Raw genomic sequence first — 27,410 nt, forward strand, 5'->3', positions numbered from 1 at the left:
ATCGCAATGGCCGTTTTCAAGAGATGCCGGTATTTGGACCAATGGGGAGCGACGCGTTAATATAATAGGAGTAGAGTTATCTTATACCCGAAAACTTACCGTTTGTGACCACATGAGGGCGCCAGAGACCAACGCAAATATAAGCCGTGTAGACACTGTAGGCCTACTCTAAGTGCTGTGTATTATGCTGTGCTTCTAAATATACAATATGACAGGAATAAAATATGCCCTTTGGAAAATAACATTTGAAAAGGAGAAATGCTGTGTAATCTTCCAAGAAAGAAAAAAAATGATATTTTGCTACTTTGAACCTAATCTAACCTAATCGAACCTGAAATAAAACAGCCAATCTACAAGCATTAAGTGCTTATAGATTGTCTATTATATCCACAGAGTGGCAACATCACATGAACGCACAAAGTTATGACATCAGGGCATAATAAAGTGGTTATTAATCAACCACAGAAATGAAGAAATATATATCATCTTTATTACACCATATTGTACAGGCATTACATGTATAAAGAGAATTCCCTAAGAGATCAGTTTATGAAACAGAGGTCTTCCAGTAGCCTAGAGACGGCATATCCACATGAATGCATTCAAACAATAACACATTCTACAAATCAAATGTACACTGGTTTATCTGAGCACTGTGCTAGTGGTAGCGATGGGACCATATCGTCATCGTCGGTTGAAAACCCTGTACGTCCAAAACCGTTTGTTTTGCATTTATCATTTAAAAAATGCTTAAACTGGTGAAAACAGCCGATCTACAAGCACTTGTAGATCTGCTGTTTTCACTACTTTCGTGCGACGGCCTTGTGTGATGAAGCAGTGCTTCGCTTTGCTAAAAAATGTACACATTTGAAACTTGGGAGATACGAGGTTTCCACCCGACAACGACGACAGATGAAAGTTACATTATAAAAGTTAGATTATTGTGGCAAAAATAATTGGTATCAACAATGTTTTATGCTTAAAACTTAAAATGCCACTTTTGTTGAAGCACCTGAACAGAATCATCCCTCCTGCGATTATTGTTAGTTTTCTTTCTTTTTCCCATCACCAGTAAGACTCCCTGATCGGGAGATAAGCGACCGTCAGGTCGCAGCGTGATTTTAGGGCAAAATGTGTAGGAGCAGTGTACAAAAATGTGTTTGAAAAAATCGGCCTGAAGGTGGCGCTATATGGGACAGATCCATGTTGATGGCATGAGTGTAGACATACTGTGTACCGATTTGTGTGATTTTTGGCCAAAAAATCTAGGAGCTGTGTCCATAAATGTGTTTTGCAAGAACTGGCCTCATGGTGGCGCTAGAAGAGGGTCATGTGAGAATTGATGGGTTTTGGCAAAATTTGGCATGGATCGGGGCAACGGTTGCGGAGATATGAGCAGGGCAAAAGTGTGACGTGTGACAGACAGACAGAGGTTTTGATAGTAAATGCGACCTGACGGTCGCAATAATAAATGATAATAAGGATCATCAGTGGAGGAGGAAGCAGGTCTCTAGCAGGGGAAATAATAGTGTTTTCTTTTACATGCAGGACAAACACACACCGTCTCACAACCTGATGATGAGAATATTACTCACATTGTATGGATGGTTTCACCAGGCTCTTATTATCTACACTGCATACATACATACTGTACATACTGTACATATATAATTCACAGACAATTTGACATTCGGTCAAATATCGCAGGTTTTTTAGACTTCTAAAAGGGCAGTTCATCCATGTTCAACCATATCTTCATGACTGCTACTCATTAATGGTCTTTATTTCCTACATCAATCATTTAGCAACAATCATGATGAATAGTAGTGTAAAGTAGTGATTTATATCACGGTAATCATTTATAAACTGCAGAGCTTCTGAATAATGACCGTTTATAGTTCTGGGCAGAACTTATAGGACAACTTTATTTTTTTTACAACAAGGGTTCATATTTTAGATTGTAATTAAAGAATATAAAAGATGAGTGTTAAATTGATTTAATTTACTTCTTTCTATTGTTTTAGAGATAGTGGTTGGGGGCATGCGTACAAGTGGCTAAATATGTCATTTTACACAGAATAAGCCCATTCCCAAGATACAACACAACCTTTCATGGTTGGATGTGACTTATGGGGGCTAGAAGTGTTACTGTAAATAGCAATAAAGAAACTGCTGGCTTATTGTGTCTAAAAAGACATATTTAGCCACTTGTACGCATGCCCCCATGCGTACGCATACCCCACATTTTAGCACGGTAAACATGATAAAACAATACAACGAAGCAAATGAAAACATTTTAACAGTCACTTTTTCTTTTCTCTAATTACAATCTAAAATATGAACCCTTGTTGTAAAACAACTAAGTTGTTCTTTAAGAGCCATTACACCAGGGGTTCTCAAAGTGGGGCTCCGGGGACGCCACAGGGGTCCTTCAATGGGTGCCAAATTAAATGATTTAAACCCATTCAGAACGGGTACACATTATTGTGTATCATTATTTTATTTTGGCCAAATACATATCATTTTGGGGGTCCTTCACAACATGAAAAGGTTTGAGAACCACTGACATAGTAGTCTCTCAAGAACAGACTAACTGAGCTCCAGTTAAGTGAAAAGGACCTTTTCTTTGACGATGGCTGGCCAGATTGCTGACATAGAAACATAGGGTTCCTCAAAAAACCTTAGAAGGATTCAAAAGACACTTATAGAATCGGGTCGAAATTCTGATTTTCACGATTTTTAAAAAATAGCAGATCTACAAGCTCGCAGCGCAGCACCGATAGTTAAAGCATAAAATAATGACACACAATAAGGTGTACCCGTACTGAATAGGTTGAGGAGAACTCTTTCTAACGCTATGGATCAGAGCTGGGTGTCACTCCTCATTCCAGATGTACCAGGATGTTGTCACAGCGTGTCACATCCTCAGGCGTCCTCCAGATGTACCAGGAAGTTGTCACAGCGTGTCGCGTCCTCAGGCGTCCTCCAGGTGAACGACGACTTCGAAGGCGGGTTCCGCCGTCTCCGCCGTCTCCTTCAGACTCTGGCGGAACAGCTGGGCGTGTTGCCATGACGACTGGCCCTCCCCCCCGCTGAGACGAGCTTCAATCAGCAGCTCTGGAGAACCCGAGAGAGACGGGAAGGTGTGGCTTCTGCCGTCTGAGAGAGAGAGAGAGAGAGAGAGAGAGAGAGAGAGAGAGAGAGAGAGAGAGAGAGAGAGAGAGAGAGAGAGAGAGAGAGAGAGAGAGTGGAACATGGAATATGCTTAAAACATGGAACATAGAGTTATAATAAGAATAGAGGACACCAGATATCCCCGCCCGTCCACTTGCATTGAGTTGCTCACCCAGCGCATGAAGCCAAATTTCAACCCCTTCTTCCGCGTAGTAAAACGTGATGTAGTGGGGCCTTTGTGACGCATTTTGCGTCATAGTTTGTGTTCAGTGTACAGCTTCGATGTACAGATTATTGATGTTGATGTTTTGATTGTCTTGTTTTATTGATTTTATTGACCTTGTGCTGTCCTTGACAATAGAGGGTATACGCGTGACATCATCATCATACCCGGAAGTTATACAGGAACGCCTGCTGAGTGGCAAAAACTACTTTCTGGCCTTGACAGCCCAAACATCCACACAGAAAACTACTTTCTGGTCTTGACAGCCCAAACATCCACACATAAAACTACTTTCTGGTCTTGACAGCCCATACATCCACACAGAAAACTACTTTCCGGTCTTGACAGCCCATACATCCACACAGAAAACTACTTTCCGGTCTTGACAGCCCATACATCCACACAGAAAACTACTTTCTGGTCTTGACAGCCCATACATCCAAACAGAAAACTACTTTCTGGTCTTGACAGCCCATACATCCAAACAGAAAACTACTTTCTGTTCTTGACAGCCCATACATCCACACAGAAAACTACTTTCTGGTCTTGACAGCCCATACATCCAAACAGAAAACTACTTTCTGGTCTTGACAGCCCATACATCCACACAGAAAACTACTTTCTGGCCTTGTAAACAATTCACTTTATGCATGCGCATACCCTCTATAGTAAAGACAGTTTTTAACTGCACAGATTCGGCCATGATTTGCCGTCGAAAAGCACCTGCTGCAAACAGGGTGCCATCAGGAGCTTGTCGGCAAGAGATGCTTGCCGTCGATAGGGCTGTCGGAACCCGTCCATGAAGAACTGAACCTGCTCAGTCTTTTGCAAGGAGTCAGTAGGATTAAGACTAGTAGATACTCCTGTAGAGGACCTTTAGTCTGACTAGATACTCCTGTAGAGAACCTTTAGTTTGACTAGATACTCCTGTAGGATGGACCTTTAGTTTGACTAGACACTCCTGTAGAGGACCTTTAGTTTGACTAGATACTCCTGTAGAGGACCTTTAGTTTGACTAGATACTCCTGTAGAGGACCTTTAGTTTGACTAGCCACTCCTGTAGAGGACCTTTAGTTTGACTAGATACTCCTGTAGAGGACCTTTAGTTTGACTAGACACTCCTGTAGAGGACCTTTAGTTTGACTAGATACTCCTGTAGAGGAACCTTTAGTTTGACTAGATACTCCTGTAGAGGACCTTTAGTTTGACTAGATACTCCTGTAGAGCACCTTTAGTTTGACTAGATACTCCTGTAGAGCACCTTTAGTTTGACTAGATACTCCTGTAGAGAACCTTTAGTTTGACTAGATACTCCTGTAGAGCACCTTTAGTTTGACTAGATACTCCTGTAGAGAACCTTTAGTTTGACTAGATACTCCTGTAGAGGACCTTTAGTTTGACTAGATACTCCTGTAGAGGACCTTTAGTTTGACTAGATACTCCTGTAGAGGACCTTTAGTTTGCTGCTGCTGCTGCTGCTGCTGCTGCTGCTGCAGACACCAAGCCTAAACAAGCCAGAGACATTTTCCCACCACACATTTAACTAAATACCATATTCTCAATCTCTACTCTCTGAGTTCCTTTACCAATCCACTCTGGGTCCTCCAACCTGCAGTGAACTCAGCCAGGGGGTCCCTGGTGTTATTACCTGCAGTGAGGGGGTCCCTGGTGTTATTACCTGCAGTAAGGGGGTCCCTGGTGTTATTACCTGCAGTGAACTCAGTCAGGGGGTCCCTGGTGTTATTACCTCTAGTCAGGGGGTCCCTGGTGTTATTACCTCTAGTCAGGGGGTCCCTGGTGTTATTACCTCTAGTCAGGGGGTCCCTGGTGTTATTACCTCTAGTCAGGGGGTCCCTGGTGTTATTACCTGCAGTCTAGTCAGGGGGTCCCTGGTGTTATTACCTCTAGTCAGGGGGTCCCTGGTGTTATTACCTCTAGTCAGGGGGTCCCTGGTGTTATTACCTGCAGTGAACTCAGTCAGGGGGTCCCCGGCTCCCCTCAGACTCCAGCTGACGGCTCCAGAATGGAAGGTTTCTGAGGAGGCTCTGACCTCCACTCTGCTCACCCTCATCTTCACCGAGGAGAAATCCATCCTCCATGAGACCAGACCTGTTGGGGACCCCTCTGTCCTGCACAGGTACACCTAGTGGACACAGAGAGTACTGCAACATGAGACCAGACCTGCACAGGTACACCTAGTGGACACACACAGTACTGCAACATGAGACCAGACCTGCACAGGTACACCTAGTGGACACACACAGTACTGCAACATGAGACCAGACCTGCACAGGTACACCTAGAGGACACACACAGTACTGCAACATGAGACCAGACCTGTAGAGTACCCCTCTGTACGGCACAGGTACACCTGGTGGACACACACAGTACTGCAACATGAGACCACCTCTGTCCTGCACAGGTACACCTAGAGGACATAGAGAGTACTGCAACATGAGACCAGGCCTGTAGAGCAGCCCTCTGTCCTGCACAGGTACACCTGGTGGACACAGAGAGTACTGCAACATCAGCCTTATGTACTTCATATAGCTACACCTAGAACAGGGGTTTCGTCTCAGGTCTCCCCATAAATATTGTTTTTAATCCGAGGCACCCCTACATTATAATCTTCACTCCCAGCACCTTATATTTATAGCATATTGTCGTTGTCGGGTGGAGACCTTGTATGTCCAAAACCGCTCGTTTTGTATTTATCATCTATGAAATGTACTAAACTAGTGAAAACAGCAATTCAATACAATGGTGGTGGGCCTGGGCAGCGAGAGGGGATAAATGGGGCTCAATCCAGGGGCACCCAATGGGTATTGACTATACTTGTTATGCTCTCCACCTTTGTCTAATAAAATACCCAATCAATCAATCAATCAATCAATCAATCAAAGTGAGATAGAATTCCAGAGTGTTTAATTTCCACCAACCATCTGCCAGTCAGTCTCCACCTTCCTGAAGAGCCCCTCCTGCCTCCACACTCCGCTCTGCCAGCCCTCCAGCGCCTCCTGGTGGTTGGACACCCTGACGTAGCGGTCCTGAGCACAGCTGTAGCGCAGGTGGAACAGCTTCTGGCTCTGCTCCTCGGGGGTGGGGGTGAACACCACCTCTGATACCTGGAGGAGTTAAACATCACATATACAGGAGTTAAACATCACATATACAGGAGTTAAACATCAGGTGGAACAGCCTCTGGCTCTGCTCCACCGGGGTGGGGGTGAACACCACCTCTGATACCTGGAGGAGAATAAACATAGCTTCATATTCGCCCTGGAGGGAAAATACAGGAGTTAAACAAACACTCTGAGGCAGGGGTTTTCAACATGGCCCCCTAGGGGGTCCTCAGAGTTACTACAGGGGGTCCTCCAAATCTTTGTTTGATCGAAACTTTTTTTCTCCTTTTTTATATCAACCACTTGAACCCTAGCGTCCATATTGTGAGAACTTTAGCCAAAAATAGCAGATCTACAGATCTGCTATAATTTTCGGCAAAAAGGTTTGGTGTAGAGGGGGAGAGAGCAGACTAAGTACAGAGTGAAAGGTCAAGTTTATTAAGTATTGACGGTTCAAGTGGTTAAATATCTGAAAACACAAATTGACATATATGGAATCTATGAACAGGTTGTGGGGGGTCCCTGCTTCATCTCTCTCTCAACTAAGGGGTCCCTGCTTCATCTCTCTCTCAGCTAAGGGGTCCCTGCTTCATCTCTCTCTCAACTAAGGGGTCCCTGCTTCATCTCTCTCTCAGCTAAGGGGTCCCTAATTCATCTCTCTCTCAGCTAAGGGGTCCCTGCTTCATCTCTCTCTCAGCTAAGGGGTCCCTGCTTCATCTCTCTCTCAACTAAGGGGTTCCTGCTTCATCTCTCTCTCAACTAAGGGGTCCCTGCTTCATCTCTCTCTCAACTAAGGGGTTCCTGCTTCATCTCTCTCTCAACTAAGGGGTCCCTGCTTCATCTCTCTCTCTCAACTAAGGGGTCCCTGCTTCATCTCTCTCTCAACTAAGGGGTTCCTGCTTCATCTCTCTCTCAACTAAGGGGTCCCTGCTTCATCTCTCTCTCTCAACTAAGGGGTCCCTGCTTCATCTCTCTCTCTCAACTAAGGGGTTCCTGCTTCATCTCTCTCTCAACTAAGGGGTCCCTGCTTCATCTCTCTCTCAACTAAGGGGTTCCTGCTTCATCTCTCTCTCAACTAAGGGGTTCCTGCTTCATCTCTCTCTCAACTAAGGGGTCCTTGGCCTGAAAACGATGAAGACCCCTGGTCTATGGAGTTAGACAAATCATCTAGATGTGACTGTATGGAATCCCATCTAACTAGATGTGCAGTCCTGTCCGTCCGTATGAGCAGCTGATTGCAACACAATCCAGATGAATTGAACACAAACAGGAGAAACAATGGAACACACGTACAACTTAAACTTAAACTCTAACTCATCAAAGGAAGTAGCACCACCAGAATACCAACACACACATATCTGCATCGCTCCCAACTTGCATTGTTCCCAAGTTGCGAGGCGTTGTGAGCTTGTAGATCTGCTATTTTCACAATTCCTGCCTCTAATATTTGACAATTTGGCCAATGTTTAATTTGCCATTTTAGAGGTATTAAAAGTCCTTAAATTGTTACTTTAGAAACGTGCAGATACCCTCTATACACTTAAACTTTAGGTTGGTTTGTTTACAGTTGAGTGAGAAAACAATGTTGCACATTAAGTTAGGGATCCAAAAATAATATAACAGTACCGGGGGTCCGGTGGGGGGTCCGGTGGGGGGTCCGGTCTCCCCCCTGGCCAGCCTCCAGGCCAGGGATCCAGAGCTGCGTCCGCTCAGATCCCCTGCGGTGGGGGTCTTAGGAGAGATGAACTCCACCAGCTCCACCATCAGCCTCTCCGTCAGCTCCGCCCTGCGGGAGGGGGCGAGAGCCTGCTGCCTCTGCACGCACACGCACGCACGCACACACACACACACACACACATGCACACACGCACGCACGCACACACACTTAACATCTTTATTTGCGTTTTTTTTGTTGTTGTTGTTAATGGACATTACAGAGGCTTCAATCTGCAGGGCTCTCACAACTAGTTTATGGACATTACAGAGGCTTCAATCTGCAGGCCTCACAACTAGTTTATGGACATTACAGAGGCTTCAATCTGCAGGCCTCACAACTAGTTTATGGACATTACAGAGGCTTCAATCTGCAGGCCTCACAACTAGTTTATGGACATTACAGAGGCTTCAATCTGCAGGCCTCACAACTAGTTTATGGACATTACAGAGGCTTCAATCTGCAGGCCTCTCAAAACTAGTTTATGGACATTACAGAGGCTTCAATCTGCAGGCCTCTCAAAACTAGTTTATGGACATTACAGAGGCTTCAATCTGCAGGCCTCTCACAACTAGTTTATGGACATTACAGAGGCTTCAATCTGCAGGCCTCTCAAAACTAGTTCATGGACATTACAGAGGCTTCAATCTGCAGGCCTCACAACTAGTTTATGGACATTACAGAGGCTTCAATTTGCAGGCCTCTCACAACTAGTTTATGGACATTACAGAGGCTTCAATCTGCAGGCCTCACAACTAGTTTATGGACATTACAGAGGCTTCAATCTGCAGGCCTCACAACTAGTTTATGGACATTACAGAGGCTTCAATCTGCAGGCCTCACAACTAGTTTATGGACATTACAGAGGCTTCAATCTGCAGGCCTCACAACTAGTTTATGGACATTACAGAGGCTTCAATCTGCAGGCCTCTCACAACTAGTTTATGGACATTACAGAGGCTTCAATCTGCAGACCTCTCACAACTAGTTTATGGACATTACAGAGGCTTCAATCTGCAGGCCTCACAACTAGTTTATGGACATTACAGAGGCTTCAATCTGCAGACCTCTCACACCTAGTTTATGGACATTACAGAGGCTTCAATCTGCAGGCCTCACAACTAGTTTATGGACATTACAGAGGCTTCAATCTGCAGGCCTCACAACTAGTTTATGGACATTACAGAGGCTTCAATCTGCAGGCCTCACAACTAGTTTATGGACATTACAGAGGCTTCAATCTGCAGACCTCTCACAACTAGTTTATGGACATTACAGAGGCTTCAATCTGCAGGCCTCACAACTAGTTTATGGACATTACAGAGGCTTCAATCTGCAGGCCTCACAACTAGTTTATGGACATTACAGAGGCTTCAATCTGCAGGCCTCACAACTAGTTTATGGACATTACAGAGGCTTCAATCTGCAGACCTCTCACAACTAGTTTATGGACATTACAGAGGCTTCAATCTGCAGGCCTCACAACTAGTTTATGGACATTACAGAGGCTTCAATCTGCAGACCTCACAACTAGTTTATGGACATTACAGAGGCTTCAATCTGCAGACCTCACAACTAGTTTATCCATCCAGTACCTACCATTACACTGAGTCCATTAACGGTGTGTCTCAGCCAAGCCTCCTGAACCTTGATCCTCCTCGACGTCACGTCTGTATGATTACAGGAATACCTCCATGTGACATCTACCACCTGGAATATAAATAATATAAATATGATTAATAAACAATATAAATATGATTAAATGAATACCTCCATGTGACGTCTACTACCTGTAATATATAATAAATATAAATATGATTAATAAATAATATAAATATGATTAATAAATAATATAAATATGATTATATGAATACCTCCATGTGACATGTACCACCTGTAAAATCAAGACATTTTAATTGTATAAAATACATGTAGCCGTTCAGATATCTTATTTTACATCAGTATTGTTCATGTGAACTGGTTTGTTTAGGCTTATCCATTATAATGATAAAATAGCTATTATTTATCACTGGTTTTCCACCGTGGATCACTTCCTCATTTACTCAAAGCGGACAGCAGCAGGAGTCATGTTAGTCCATGGGCCATACAAGATGTCGGTATCGGAAAGGTGGCAAAGGTTATCATGCATTTTATAAAAGCTCTATATCTGTAGATTATATTTTGGTATGATAACCCTTTCTGAAACACAGCTAAATTGGTGTTATCAGCCGTTAGAGTTGTGTCCCATTAACTTTACATTACAGGGAAAAAAAAAAAAAAAAAAATTAATCTGCTTTATTACCCGGCTTGTTTGGATGCCTGATTGGTCGAGCGCTGAAATCATTTATAGGCGTATAATGACCGCTCCGCTCTATAATTCACCGCTGCCTAATCAAAGGCTCAGAGCAGCTGCTGCATTCAGGCTGCACTGCGTGGATGTAGTGTTGTATCCAACATGGCAGCCATGTAAACAAACACACAGCGTCATTTACAACTAAACATTGCTCTGAAGAATGTCTTTAAAAACATTTGAGGCGAGAAATAGACGACGCAGTAACAGAAAATGGATTCTATTTGACCAGCACTTCCTTGTTTTCCAAGGCGACCGTGTTGAGCTGGGGGGACGCACTTTCAGCCGTCTGTAAACAAGGAAATACTTTGTTTTTTTTTTAGTTTTGAGTCAAATTATTAATTTTATTTAGTAGCCGGGTAATAAGCGGGATAACATCTCGCTCAGCAGTCATTATCGAGTGACAGGAGCCCTTCAGGTTGATATGCCACCGACGCGAAAGCTTAAGTAACATATGAGGGGTCAAACTAGGGTTTTTTCATGATTCTAAATCCATTGCAAGCATCTGTTTTGCATAAAAAACATTCCTGGGGCTAAAACGGACCCAACAAAAGTGTGAAAAGTGATGACTCATCACTTTTCATTACTAAACCATAGTCTTGTGGGGCCATTTTTTAGCCCAAGGAATGTTTTTGTGCAAAACAGATGCTTGCAATAGATTCAGAATCATGAAAAACCCCTAGTTTGACCCCTCATATGCTACTTAAGGCAGATTCTTTTTTTGCTTTTTTTTCCTCCCCTGTATAGTAAAGTTAATGGGACACCAACTCTAGCGGCTGATAACACCAATTTAGCTGTGTCTCAGAAAGGGTTATCATACCAAATTATAATCTACAGATATAGAGCTTTTCAAAAATGCATGATAACCTTTGCCACCTTTCCGATACCGACATCTCGTATGTAGGGCTTTCACCGACTAGTCGACTAGTTGACTAGTCGACTAGTAGAACCACTAGTCGATCTTGTAGGTACTAGTCGAAAAGTCGAAAAAAAATAATTAAAAAAAAATATTTTCGTTTTTTTTAATTTTTTTTATGAAGACCTAGCAAACTCATTTCAATTCGATTATAGTTGTTCTATGTCTAACAACCATTACAAACGGAATATTATTATCCAGTCACACACACACCTTGCTGTATCTCCCCACCGAGGGGTTAATATTCCCAAAGACAGTGGAGTGGAGTTCACCCAGAGTTCACCTAAAGTGCTCCGTGTCGCGTCTGCACACAGCAGTGAGTTGTGAGACTACAGACTAGTCCTACAGTCAGAATATAGTTGTTTAACAGTATAACATCGTAGCGCGATCATAGCAGCAAGTGAGGACAGCCCAGTGCTTGCTACAACGAACAGACCGACAGACGTTCTGCACGTTCGTTTGATTAGAAGTAATTAAAAGACAGAGGAGTGTTTGTGTTGTGTAGTGAGCTAGCCAGCTAGCCTGGCTAGCCGACCATGGAAATGGATATATGTCCTTTGTTTACGAGAGACAGCAGCTATTGGTGAGTAAGCATGGCTTTCTATTACTGTAGCAGCTCAAATGGATGTGGCGATTGTGAAATGCTGGTCTTGTTGTTGCACTGACTTGCACACGTGGGGTTTGTGTGTGAGTATCCGTTGTCATGGTAACTTGGCTGCTGTGAAAGCCGTGCCACAGCGCTCTTTATTATGACATAATATGTTAACGACTAGTCGACCACCAGTGGCTTCAACTAGTCGATCTGTAAAAAATGCTTGAAGTGAAAGCCCTACTCGTATGGCCCATGGACTATGTCACCTCCGTGTCAGTTCGATACGCCGTAGGACCCGGCGAGATCCGCCGGGCAGCATAGAATGTGCCGCGTTAGGTTTAGACTACACCAAACCTATTTGCCAAAAATAGCAGATCTACAAGCTCTCAACGGCGCCGTTGAGAGCTTGTAGAGCTGCTATTTTTGTCTAAAGTTTTCCTCAGAATAGGGATACGAGTCATCGAAATTCACCCGAATGAAGAAAATGAAAACTAATTTTCAGTCCACAAATTGTTTGTCCAATCCAAGGATCAATGCTTCAAGGGTGATTTATTCAATGTCATTTAATCACTTAAAGGGCCTACACCATGCTTTTAAAACTATATTTTTTGTATAAATATATGCTCAAAATTGAGTCTTAGACAGGTTTTAACCCTCAACAAACACTCTGACCATTATTTTTGTTTGTTCTAGCTCTACTATAATGAGGCTCTCCAGCTGCAATACCAAAACGGCCTCTGTTTGCTCAGGGGCGCATCTAGTGGGGTTTTTCCACCCCTCCCCCCTCCCCTCCTCTTCACTCCTCCCCGGACCCCACGTTGACAACAAATAATGTTAATATTGGGCCAATACAAAAATAGGATAATGTTGCAGCTCTGATTATAGCCTACTGTAGGCCTATGTTGTATGTTATAGGCCTACTGTCAAATGACACAGGGCGACCGTTGCTAGACCAGACATTACAGGAAGTTAATCTACATTAGACAATCAACCCCACCTGCATTGTATTTATGTATAAAAAAAAAAAAGTAAAAAAAAAAAAAAATGTTTTGAAAAAAAATGTTTTTTGAAAAAAAGTTTTTTGAAAAAAAAGTTTTGAAAAAAAAAGTTTTTTGAAAATGAAAAAAAAAACTTTTGAAAAAAAAAATGTTTTGAAAAAAAAAAATGTTTTGAAAAAAAAAGATTTTGAAAAAAAGAAATTTTGAAAAAAAAAAATGTTTTAATCTGAAAAAAAAAAACGGGAATCCGTGTGACGTCACACGGATCAACTCTCAGAACAGCACTGTTCTGAGAACCCGTGGAAAGCTTTTCATCTCTGTCTTCCCAAAACCAGAGAAAGACACAATGTTCAGAAATAGGACTTTGTGAGGATAGAAGGTGCCAGTGGGACCCCAAAAAAAGGTTTTAAAATAGAAAAAGTGAAAATTCATGGTGCAGGTCCTTTAATTACAATGATTGCATCATAACATTGTTTGCCGGCTAAAGAAATACAGTATTATGGTATTTGTCAAATTATCCCCATTAAGTTAGTAAAAATTTGCAGAATATATTTCAAAGCCTAAAAACACGATAGCAAAACTTTGTCGATAGACAAACCACCAACTATGCATATTTTTCCAAATCTTTCAAGCTCCTGACCAATACCACTTGCTCAGGCGTACCATTTAACTGTATGTAAATTCTGCAGTTAGATGACCATGTTCCTTTTATTTTTCCCTCTTAAGAAGACCAGGGTGTAGGAGATAGTGTCTCACCTGGTCCTTGGAGAAGGCCAGGATGTAGCAGAGCTTCTTGCCCCAGCCCACCTCGTAGAGCAGAGGTTTGTCACACACGTTCTCACAGGAGTCACAGTGGAGCCAGCGCCGCTGGGAGACCGAGTACACCTCTGTCCACACGTGATCTGTAAACACATGAAACACACAACATATGGTCTGTAAACACATGTAAACACACAACACATGATCTGTAAACACACACACAGAGATAAATTACTTTCTCTAGTAACTTAAAAAAAAAGAAAAATCTAGCACCTGTTAGGAGTATGTTTCCATTAGCCTGTACTGTCCCAGATATAGTCTTTACCTGTAATTAATAAAGATGTAAGCCTTGCATGAGGCCCAGAGGGCAGGAGCCAATCTCCTGTTTCTGTAGTGAGAGGCAGCTTGATGTACAAATAAATAAATACACCACCTGGCCATGACGCTAGTCTGTACCTGTACTGGCCCACATGTAGCGAGCCTCCAGGCCCATAGGGGGCAGTGTTAGGTACCTGTACTGTCCTCCAGACCCATAGGGGGCAGTGTTAGGTACCTGTACTGTCCTCCAGGCCCATAGGGGGCAGTGTCAGGTACCTGTACTGTCCTCCAGGCCCATAGGGGGCAGTGTTAGGTATGTGTAGGTCCTCCAGGCCCATAGGGGGCAGTGTTAGGTACCTGTACTGTCCTCCAGACCCATAGGGGGCAGTGTTAGGTACCTGTACTGTCCTCCAGACCCATAGGGGGCAGTGTTAGGTACCTGTACTGTCCCAGATGTAGTGGGCCTCCAGACCCATAGGGGGCAGTGTTTTACCTGTACTGTCCCAGATGTAGCGAGCCTCCAGACCCAGAGATCTACAACACAGGGTGAAACAGTTGGCCCACTCGCCACAGCGCCCTCTCCTGGTCTGGAGCAGCTTTTCTGGGTTGTTGTACCTGAAACACACAACACAACACACTGTAAAAACACTGTACCTGAAATATAACACAACAAAACACCGTCTGAAAACAACACAACACACTGTAAGCACACTGTAGCTGAGATACAACCAAGAGCTTCACCACTACACTACTGTAGCTGAGCTACAACCAAGAGCTTCACCACTACACTACTTTATCAAGCTAAAGTGTCTTTGATTTTAGGGCCAAATCTGTAGGAGTAGTGTCCAAAAATGTGTTTAAAAAAATCGGCCTGAAGGTGGCGGTAAATGGGACAGATCCATGTTGATGAGATGAGTGTAGACATACTGTGTACCGATTTGTGTGATTTTAGGGCAAAAATTGATATGAGCAGGGCAAAAGTGTGACGTGTGACGTGTGACTGACAGACTGACTGACTGACGGACGGACAGCCGGTTGAGGTTTTGATAGTAAATGCGACCTGACGGTCGCAATAAGCTTAGATGGTGGCTCTGTAACAGTGAATCTCACAGTGTCATTAAATGACAACCACTTTCAGTGTGTGGGGGCATGCATATACAAGTGGCTAAATATGTATTTTTAGACACAATAAGCCATCGATTGTTTTGTTATTATTTACACCAGCCTCCATAAGTCACATCTACCCATGAAAGATTACGGTGCAACTTGGGAATGGGCTTACGATTACTATGTCATAATTGAGACAGGCCTAGGCGTGCGTGCGTGCGCACACGCACACACACACACACACACACACACACACACACACACACACACACACAGTCAGACCTGGGGAAGCGGGTGCCGACTTGGCAGGTGCTGCAGTAGTGGCTCTCTACACGCTGCGCCCCCCAGCGGTGGTCCTCGGTGCTGGGGGTCAGAGCTCCAGAGTTCTGGGTCTCCCGGCCACACTGGGGGCAGGGCAGCGTGTCCACCCAGGAGAAGAAGTCCTGCTTGAACCAGGAGAGAAGCTCCAAGACCAGGAAGTCTGCCTCACCTAGTCTGCATTCTGGAATAACAATAATATAAACATTTAGTCTGCTTCTCCTAGTCTGCATTCTGGAATAACAATAATATAAACATTTAGTCTGCATTCTGGAATAACAATAATATAAACATTTAGTCTGCATTCTGGAATAACAATAATATAAACATTTAGTCTGCATTCTGGAATAACAATGATATAAACATTTAGTCTGCATTCTGGAATAACAATAATATAAACATTTAGTCTGCATTCTGGAATAACAATAATATAAACATTTAGTCTGCATTCTGGAATAACAATAATATAAACATTTAGTCTGCATTCTGGAATAACAATAATATAAACATTTAGTCTGCATTCTGGAATAACAATAATATAAACATTTAGTCTGGAATAACAATAATATAAACATTTAGTCTGCATTCTGGAATAACAATAATATAAACATTTAGTCTGCATTCTGGAATAACAATAATATAAACATTTAGTCTGCATTCTGGAATAACAATAATATAAACATTTAGTCTGGAATAACAATAATATAAACATTTAGTCTGCATTCTGGAATAACAATAATTTAAACATTTAGTCTGCATTCTGGAATAACAATAATATAAACATTTAGTCTGCATTCTGGAATAACAATAATATAAACATTTAGTCTGCATTCTGGAATAACAATAATATAAACATTTAGTCTGGAATAATAATAATATAAACATTTAGTCTACATTCTGGAATAACAATAATATAAACATTTAGTCTGGAATAATAATAATATAAACATTTAGTCTGCATTCTGGAATAACAATAATATAAACATTTAGTCTGCATTCTGGAATAACAATAATATACACATTTAGTCTGTATTCTGGAATAACAATAATATAAACATTTAGTCTGGAATAACAATAATATAAACATTTAGTCTGTATTCTGGAATAACAATAATATGAACATTTAGTCTGTATTCTGGAATAACAATAATATAAACATTTAGTCTGGAATAATAATAATATAAACATTTAGTCTGTATTCTGGAATAACAATAATATAAGCCATTTAGTCTGGAATAATAATAATATAAACATTTAGTCTGTATTCTGGAATAACAATAATATAAGCCATTTAGTCTACATTCTGGAATAACAATAATATAAACATTTAGTCTGCTTCTCCTAGTCTGCATTCTGGAATAACAATGAATAAAATCACACCTAGTGTGAAGTGAGCCGTGCTAGTTAAGAGTCAATTCCTTCAAGCCAACCAATCACAGAGCGTCCCCTGAAGCTTGGCTAAAGGTCCCTGGGGGCCTTACTACCCAGGGTAACACCAGTACCGCTGTTCCAAAGGGTGGGTGGACCATGTTGAGCTGGTCCTTTTAACCCATTCAGAACGGGTACACATTGTTGTGTATTATTATTTTATGCTTTAACTATTTTTGAAAAATTGTGAAAATTAGAATTTTGACCCGATTCTATGAGTGTCTTTTGAATCCTTCTAAGATTTTTTGAAAAACCCTATGTTTCTATGTCAGCAATCTGGCCAGCCATTGTCAAAGAAAACGTCCTTTTCACTTAACTGGAGCTCAGTGAGTCTGTTCTTGTGAAGGACCCCCAAAATGATATGTATTTGGCCACTGACCCCCATCTCAAAACATTTACTTCCAGGGACCACCCAGAAGCAAAATTTGAGTTACAAACGTTTGCTTTAAAAATACATTATATTCAAAGATTTGCAAACATTTTCACGACTTTTTCAAAAATAGCAGATCTACACCGGTTAAAGCATTCAATAATTCTAGGCCATAAATGGTTTTAAAAGTAGCTCTCAGTCCAAAAAGTGTGGGCACTCAGCCTGCAGTACCTGGGTCAGCCAGCAGGGCATGCTGCAGCCTCTCCTTGGCCTTGGCGCTCAGCCTCTGGTGAGGGATGACGTCTCTGGCCTTCTGCTGAAGCTCCGCCTCCTCATACACCATCACATGCTGGAAGTTACTCTGAATGGAGACGTAGAAGCTCATACTGTTCTCCTGGTGGACAGAGAGAGAACAACACCATGAAGTTACTCTGTATGGTGACGTAGAAGCTCATACTGTCCTCCTGGTGGTCAGAGAGAGGAACAACACCATGAAGTTACTCTGTATGGTGACGTAGAAGTTCATACTGTTCTCCTAGTGGACAGAGAGAGAACAACACCATGAAGTTACTCTGTATGGTGACGTAGAAGTTCATACTGTCCTACTAGTGGTCAGAGAGAGCATAGACGGCGGGTGAGCCAAATGTTTGGAGAGGCTGTTTTTTTTTTTTACACAATGGCATAACAATGACTTATTTAGCATCATTTGACCAATTTATACACAGTAACAGGATGACATGAACGATTAATCATGAAATATGAACTAATACTAACAAGCAATAGTATTTTAGAAAGGATAAAGACATTAACAACAAGGTTTCTGTTTCAAAATCCGCGTCTGGAAAATAGACGATCTGCAAGCTCACAACGCTCATCATCACATGTTGAAGCCTAGCCACCAATATAGCCTTGCTGAATTATCACCGGATCGTCACTAGGGGGCTGCAGCAACAACACACACAGAGCAGCCTATAACGCTGCGCACATATATTATATATAATTTGTAAAATACCCAGCATAGCATTTGGGCCTTCATTACCCGCTGCCTATGTGAGAGAGAGAACAACAACAGTGTCCATATAAAGTGGTTCAATGTTCAAGGACCATTACAGTCTTAACCCATTGTTCTTATTTTCCTGGATACACAATCTGATGTCCATAACTCAATGAAACAATTACAGACAGCCTTGTGCATCAGGGTAATTACCAGAGCGGGGGTGTTAGCGGGGGACAGGGCAGGGGGCATCACCAGGGGTCCCTGCCCAGACGAGGGGTTGGTCTGGGGGTTGGGCTGGCGGAGCGGCCTGCCTGTCCCTCCATGGATCCTCTGGGAGCGCTCTGCAGAGATGGCCTCTCTGATCAGCCTGAGCTGATCTACTGAGGCTGAGCGGGGGAAGACCAGGTGGGTTTCTGCCTGGGGGACACAATGAACACACAAACACAGCCTTAAGACTTTACTTAAAACTGAAAGCACAACGTCAACAGAAACATAGCATTACGGCTTAACTTGCAACTGAAGAAACAGAACAACGCAACACACATTCAAACGGCAGGAGTCTGATGATGCTTTGCAACAAACTGCTACACATGGGCCAAACTGGGCCATAGTCACAATAACTGATACCATGCATTATTTCAAGGTGGTGATACTTTTTGTAAAACAAATAAAAAATAAATAGTGTGTGTTCAGTAACAGCAGTCTCACTGTCTCTGCAGCTCTTTAGTAAATAGAACATACATGTTCAGCTCTTTAGTAAATAGAACATACATGTGCAGCTCTTTAGTAAATAGAACATACATTTACATCTCTTTAGTAAATAGAACATACATGTTCAGCTCTTTAGTAAATAGAACATACATTTACAGCTCTTTAGTAAATAGAACATACATTTACAGCTCTTTAGTAAATAGAACATACATGTTCAGCTCTTTAGTAAATAGAACATACATTTACATCTCTTTAGTAAATAGAACATACATGTTCAGCTCTTTAGTAAATAGAACATACATTTACATCTCTTTAGTAAATAGAACATACATGTGCAGCTCTTTAGTAAATAGAACATACATGTTCAGCTCTTTAGTAAATAGAACATACATTTACAGCTCTTTAGTAAATAGAACATACATTTACATCTCTTTAGTAAATAGAACATACATGTTCAGCTCTTTAGTAAATAGAACATACATTTACAGCTCTTTAGTAAATAGAACATACATTTACAGCTCTTTAGTAAATAGAACATACATTTACATCTCTTTAGTAAATAGAACATACATTTTCAGCTCTTTAGTAAATAGAACATACATTTACAGCTCTTTAGTAAATAGAACATACATTTACAGCTCTTTAGTAAATAGAACATACATTTACATCTCTTTAGTAAATAGAACATACATGTTCAGCTCTTTAGTAAATAGAACATACATTTACAGCTCTTTAGTAAATAGAACATACATTTACAGCTCTTTAGTAAATAGAACATACATGTTCAGCTCTTTAGTAAATAGAACATACATTTACATCTCTTTAGTAAATAGAACATACATGTTCAGCTCTTTAGTAAATAGAACATACATTTACATCTCTTTAGTAAATAGAACATACATGTGCAGCTCTTTAGTAAATAGAACATACATGTTCAGCTCTTTAGTAAATAGAACATACATTTACAGCTCTTTAGTAAATAGAACATACATTTACATCTCTTTAGTAAATAGAACATACATGTTCAGCTCTTTAGTAAATAGAACATACATTTACAGCTCTTTAGTAAATAGAACATACATTTACAGCTCTTTAGTAAATAGATAGTAAATGCAACCATTACGGAACAAACTCTCTATACAGCAATTATTACTATATGAATAATGTACATCTATTTAACACGTATTACACCACCTATAAATATGTGTCTGCAGCACAGATCTCTTAATTAAAATGTATCATGTGTTACTATCAAAACCTCCACCGGCTGTCTGTCAGTCAGTCAGTCAGTCAGTCAGTCAGTCAGTCAGTCTGTCTGTCTGTCTGTCTGTCCAACCGTCACGTCACACTTTTGCACTCATATCTCTGCCACCGTTGCCCCGATCCATGCCAAACTTTGCACACACACACACACACACACACACACACACACACACACACACACACACACACACACACACACACACACACACACACACACACACACACACACACACACACACACACACTCCGTGCCTGCCAAACCACAACCTCATTTCCCACATGGCCATCTTCCAGCGCCACCATGAGGGCAATTCTTGCAAAACACATTTTGGACACTGCTCCTACACATTTTGCTTGTTGACAGTATCTCTACAGTCATGTCATCAACATGGATCTGTCCCATTTCCCATATTCCCTCCTGATTGGCTACCATTGCCTTCTAAAGTTTATGTATGCAACCTGACGGTCACTTATCCCCGATTAGGGAGTCTTACTGGTATAAAAACGGTTGGTGTAAACGTACCTCTTCAAAGCCCATCTCAAACAGACACTGGTATAAAAACGGGTGGTGTAAATAAACGTACCTCTTCAAAGCCCATCTCAAACAGACACTGATATAAAAACGGGTGGTGTAAACGTACCTCTTCAAAGCCCATCTCAAACAGACACTGGTATAAAAACGGGTGGTGTAAATAAACGTACCTCTTCAAAGCCCATCTCAAACAGACACTGATATAAAAACGGGTGGTGTAAACGTACCTCTTCAAAGCCCATCTCAAACAGACACTGGTACCAGTAAGACTCCCTAATCGGGAGATAAGCGACCGTAGGTCACTTATCTCCACAAATAGGGCAAAAATGTGTTTTGCCAAAATCTTCCTGATCCATGTTGATGACATGAGTGTAGACATACTGTGTAGTGATTTTCGTGATTTTAGGGCAAAATCTGTAGGAGCAGTGTCCAAAAATGTGTTTTTAAAAATCGGCCTGGAGGTGGCGCTATATGGGAGAGATTCATGTTGATGGGATGAGTGTAGACATACTGTGTACCGATTAGCGTGATTTTAGGGCAAAAATTGTAGGAGCAGTGTCCAAAAATGTGTTTTGCAAGAATCGGCCTCATGGTGGCGCTAGAAGAGGGCCATGTGAGAAATGAGGGGTGGGGTCTCCGCGCCGGCAAGGCGGACGAATAGGTACCGGCCCCGGCTGTCCCGGTCGCTCCTAGCCGGAGTTACGGCATTTTATGTGAGCTGCAGTGTAGGGGGTCCTCCACTGGGGGCGCCACCACTTTTGCATCCGTTCTGGAGCACCAGGAGTGGGTGGTCCCCGGGAATTCCCCGTGAGCAGCCCCGTTGGGGTGGTCATTTGGTCAGTTTAGCACATTTGGGCATTGTAGTTGGAGGTTGTAGTTTGGCAGGTAAGGAACGTGTGTGCAAAATTTGGCATGGATCGAGCCAACGGTTGCGGAGATATGAGCAGGGCAAGAGTGTGACGTGTGAGGTGTGACAGACAGACTGACGGACTGACGGACTCACTCACAGTTTGTGCAGGGTTTGATAGTAAATGCGACCTACGGTCGCAAAAAACGGGTGGTGTAAACGTACCTCTTCAAAGCCCATCTCAAACAGACACTCCACGGCTCCTCTGATGGGCAGCAGCTTGGTGGAGAAGGTGGGGTTGGAGAGACGGATGGAGCGGTACTTCTCATCATCTGGATGTCTGTAACATAATGTTATAATATAATGTTATAATATAATGTTATAATATAATGGACCTGATGTCTGTAGGAACACATTAACATAATATTATAATATAATATTATAATATAATAGACCTGTTAACATAATGTTATAATATAATAGATCTGTACTTCTCATCATCAGCATGTCTGGAAGAACACATTAACATAATATTATAGTATAATATTATAATATAATAGACCTGTACTTCATTAACATAATGTTATAATATAATATTATAATATAATATTATAATACTAGAGGTTTGCGGGCCTTTGGCCCGCTCACATCTAGTTAAAAAAAAAAAAAAAAAAAAAGTAAAAAAAAAAAAAAAGTTTAAAAAAAAAAAAAAGAGAAAAAAAAATTTGAGAAAAAAAAAATGTTTGAGAAAAAAAAATTTGAGAAAAAAATTTTTTTGAGAAAAAAAACTGAGAAAAAAAAGTTTTTCGAGAAAAAAACATTTTTTGAGAAAAAAAAATTTTGAGGAAAAAAAAATGTTTTGAGAAAAAAAATTTTTGAGAAAAAAAAATTGAGAAAAAAAATTTGAGAAAAAAAAGTTTTTTGAGAAAAAAAAAAAATTGAGAAAAAACATTTTAGAGAAAAAAATTTTTTTGAGAAAAAACATTTTTGAGAAAAAAAATTTTTGAGAAAAATTTTTTGAGAAAAAAAATTTTTTGAGAAAAAAGATTTTTGAGAAAAAAAATTTTTGAGAAAATAAAATTTTTGAGAAAAAAAAATTTGGATAAAAAAAAGTTTTGAAAAAAATAAGAAATAAAACGTATTGGTGATGTGTGCGTCTCTCTCTGTGCATTTCCCCCCCCCCCCCCAAAGTGTGCGTCTCTCTCTGTGAAGTCCGTTGACTGTGGACTGCCCTGTGCCCTGTGCCTATGCTCGAGTGTGGGCGTGTCTCAAAGTCCGTTGACTGTGGACTGCCCTGTGTCCTGTGTCCGTTGACTGTGGGCTGCCCTGTGTCCTGTGCCCTGTGCCAAAGTGGGCTGCGGCCTTAAAGGAAAATTCCAGAATAAAACATATTAATCCTTAATCAGCCTTTTATCACGTCTGTACATACCTGGTATGATGGATTTTTATCATAGTCCTTCCAGTTTTTACTTCTCCTGGACTCCTCAGATCTCTCTCCCACAGCCAAAACGGCGGTCATTTGTGGTCCTCCAAAAGCGCTAATTTTCACCGCTGCAAAGTTACTTTTTTCTTCATAAATCTGCTATTTATAGTTCCAAGAGAGCCAGTAATCCACTGTTTTATCGCGGGTTGAGGGAAATGGCCGTTGTTGACATGATCCCAATAGTACTCACAGAAGAAGAATGAAGTCTCGCGTCTCGCGTGATTACCGCGTTTCCTTTAGCTTTTTCTTTAGCGCAAAAGAAAGCTTTCTCCTGGAGTTATTACAGCCAGTATGTACACAACAAGGCATCGTGGTATATATATAAAAAATAAGAAAGCAGAAGAATATAATCTAGTTAGTCTATTGATCGCTAGAATCTAGTAATATGACTGAGAAGGATTCATAACAAAGCATTTTAACGGACTTCCTGTAGTCATAAGGTAATTCTATTACCTTTATTTATTTTATTTTTTCCTCAATACATTTCTTCGATTTTATTTATTATTTATTTATGGAATTACTTATAAAATAACTTTGACGTGTATTATTATTTGTAAACAATGTAGGCTACAATATAATCACAAAATAATCGTATTTTCCTCAAGACATTCTGCAATGCCTCACCAAATAAACGTTAGGTAAAAAGTACCTCATGAAAGACACGTTTCTGTGGTCATGAGGTAATTTTTACCTAAAGTTTATTTGGTGAGGCATTGCAGAATGTCTTGAGGAAAATACGATTATTTTGTGATTATATTGTAGCCTACATTGTTTACAAATAATAATACACGTCAAAGTTATTTTATAAGTAATTCCATAAATAAATAATAAATAAAATCGAAGAAATGTATTGAGGAAAAAATAAAATAAATAAAGGTAATAGAATTACCTTATGACTACAGGAAGTCCGTTAAAATGCTTTGTTATGAATCCTTCTCAGTCATATTACTAGATTCTAGCGATCAATAGACTAACTAGATTATATTCTTCTGCTTTCTTATTTTTTATATATATACCACGATGCCTTGTGTACATACTGGCTGTAATAACTCCAGGAGAAAGCTTTCTTTTGCGCTAAAGAAAAAGCTAAAGGAAACGCGGTAATCACGCGAGACGCGAGACTTCATTCTTCTTCTGTGAGTACTATTGGGATCATGTCAACAACGGCCATTTCCCTCAACCCGTGATAAAACAGTGGATTACTGGCTGTCTTGGAACTATAAATAGCAGATTTATGAAGAAAAAAGTAACTTTGCAGCGGTGAAAATTAGCGCTTTTGGAGGACCACAAATGACCGCCGTTTTGGCTGTGGGAGAGAGATCTGAGGAGTCCAGGAAAAGTAAAAACTGGAAGGACTATGATAAAAATCCATCATACCAGGTATGTACAGACGTGATAAAAGGCTGATTAAGGATTAATATGTTTTATTCTGGAATTTTCCTTTAAGCCAATTGTAAATACTAGAAGCTGGGCCGCCCTTCGGGCGGCCCAGCGTCTAGTCGGCGACCTGGCCAACTCGGAACAATGTAAATAGGGAATGAATGCCCCGCATTCATTCCCTATCATCTGTCTGCCTGTGTCCATTTATGCCCATATATGGAGATATCTGTATCTGTCTGTCTGTCTGTCGGCGTCCATTTTATGTCCATATATGGAGATCACTGCAGTTATAGTTCTGGGTCCATTTTATGCCCAGATATGGAGATATCTGTCTATCTGCGTCCATTTTATGCCCATATATGGAGTATCTGTCTGTGCCTCCAACTGTGTTGCAGACACAGTGCCGGTTCCCCCTTTAATGCAAACCTCACACCTGTTGTCATAGGACCCGTTTTGAACATCTGTTTGCCTGTGTCCATTTATGCCCATATATGGAGATATCTGTATCTGTCTGTCTGCGTCCATTTTATGCCCATATATGGAGATCTTTGAACATCTGTTTGCCTCTGTCCATTTATGTCCATATATGGAGATATCTGTATTCATTAGATACACACTCACAGAGATTTTTTGTTGACTCATGTGGCGTACGTGATGTCAAAGCCTTTTATGAAATGATGTCACAATGAGTCAGCGCTTGCGCCGATTTCCACGAACGGTTCTCGAGATACGCGGATTACATACACGCAGACACGCAGAGACTTCTCGCATTTATAGATAGATAAGATAATAGACCTGATGTCTGTAGGAACACATTAACATAATGTTATAATATAATATTATAATATAATGTTATAATATAATATTATAATATAATAGACCTGTATCTTATATTTACAATTGGCTTAAGGCCGCAGCCCACTTTGGCACAGGGCACAGGACACAGGGCAGCCCACAGTCAACGGACACAGGACAGTCAACGGACTTTGAGACACGCCCACACTCGAGCATAGGCACAGGGCACAGAACAGTCCACAGTCAACGGACTTCACAGACGCACACTTTGGGGGGGGGGGGGGGAATGCACAGAGAGAGACGCACACATCACCAAAACGTTTTATTTCTTATTTTTTTCAAAACCTTTTTTTATCCTAATTTTTTTTTCTCAAAAAAAAATTTCTCAAAATTTCTCTAACATTTTTTTTTCTCAAAATTTTTTTTTTCCCAACAAATTTTTTTTCTCTTTTTTTTTTTTTTTTTTTACTTTTTTTTTTTTTTTTCTTTTTTTTTTAAACTAGATGTGAGCGGGCCGAAGGCCCGCAAACCTCTAGTATAATATAATAGACCGTACTTCATTAACACCTTCTAAGCCAAGGGGAGCCCCTTAATGTTAAAACCGTACTATATCGCACATCCCCCCAGGGACTCTCAGCCACGTCGTACATTCCCGGACTTTGTCTTTAAAACCGGAATAAAAGCTTTTGATCCGAAAATCGGTGATCGTCTAACCTTCCCTAGTCACCACTCGTGCACTGATAGCTCATGCAGACCGTGCATGAAGCAGAGGTGACGTCAGCGCCTCTCCTTCTCCAAGGCACCTTCCACCCATCCGTTTACTGTCTACACACTCGAGCTCCTCCTGCAGCCATGCTTGGGGCTATGCTAGCAAAACTTTTCAGTTCTGTTCTTCAGTCACACATGGACTATTTGCGGGGACATTTACGTGAAAGGATCGCGCACGCGAAACGCACGGGGACATCGACGATCGGCCAAAACCCCCATTCTATCCCAACGGAAATCGAGAAAATCATGGTGAGTTACTGGCCTGGGGGGAAAAAAAAAAGAAAAAACAGCGGCGCTGTTCAAGATGGAGGGGCTGCGGGGTCATGTTTATAAACATAATATTATGTCTCAGATCACAATACAATAATAGAAATGTCACGGCTAATCTACCAACCACCATTCTATTTCGGACGTCAAGGTGTTAACATAATGTTATAATATAAAATTATAACATAATGTTATAATATAATATTATAACATAATGTTATAATATAATATTATAACATAATGTTATAATATAATATTATAATATAATGTTATAACATAATATTATAATATAATAGACCTGATGTCTGTAGGAACACATTAACATAATATTATAATAGACCTACAGTTTACAGTTTAGGCATTTAGCAGACACCTTTAATCCAAAGCGACTCACAATAAGCAGGAATAATAACCATTATACCATTATTGTATGCTTTCGGTATTCAAAAAAAAATAAAAAAATAAATAAATAAATGGGAGCTTGTAGATCTGCTATTTTCGAAAAATTGAGAATATTTGTGCAAGTCTTTGAATATTCTAAACCATCCTTCTAAATCAGTGGTATCTCACAACCTATTCACGTCAAGGACCCCTAAAATGAAATTTATTTGGCCGCGGACCCCCATCTCAAAATATGCTGTTCCAGGGACCCCCCAGAAGCAGAGATTTGAGTTATAAGAGTTTGGTTTGAAGAATATGTATTCAAAGATTTGCAGCAAAAAAAAAAAAAAAAAAAAATAGAAGATCTACAAAGCTCACAGTGCCTCAAAAAAAACACAATTCCATGTCTTATATAATTAATGGCACCACATTAAGAAGCGGCTACCATTAGCATGATTAGCATGAGTTTACCTCAGAATGTTGTCAGCATAAGTGATGAGCAGCTTGGAGGACTCCAGGAACTCCTCCTGAGGATTCTCTAACAGGGTGGACACAGCAGGAGACACCACCATGGCGGAGAACCTGGATTAACGACAA

The 27,410-nt window shown here is 40.9% G+C and overlaps 1 protein-coding gene across 1 annotated transcript; it reads right to left on the minus strand.

The window, feature by feature from the left end:
- Window positions 1-2,161: 2,161 nt before the first annotated feature.
- ngly1 (N-glycanase 1) lies at window positions 2,162-27,410 on the minus strand. Its single transcript, XM_080735669.1, has 13 exons — window positions 27,285-27,410; window positions 21,965-22,079; window positions 18,597-18,803; window positions 17,621-17,783; window positions 15,556-15,775; window positions 14,660-14,781; window positions 13,846-13,991; window positions 9,833-9,943; window positions 8,146-8,334; window positions 6,614-6,643; window positions 6,337-6,522; window positions 5,360-5,540; window positions 2,162-3,159 (listed from the first exon to the last, which is right to left on the minus strand). The coding sequence occupies exons 1-13, from the start codon at window positions 27,383-27,385 to the stop codon at window positions 2,975-2,977; spliced, it is 1,956 nt and encodes a 651-aa protein (XP_080591795.1). The 5' UTR covers window positions 27,386-27,410; the 3' UTR covers window positions 2,162-2,974.

This window comes from Nannobrachium achirus (genome assembly GCF_963921795.1).
Source record: "Nannobrachium achirus genome assembly, chromosome: 10".
Classification (NCBI taxonomy): Eukaryota; Metazoa; Chordata; class Actinopteri; order Myctophiformes; family Myctophidae; genus Nannobrachium; species Nannobrachium achirus.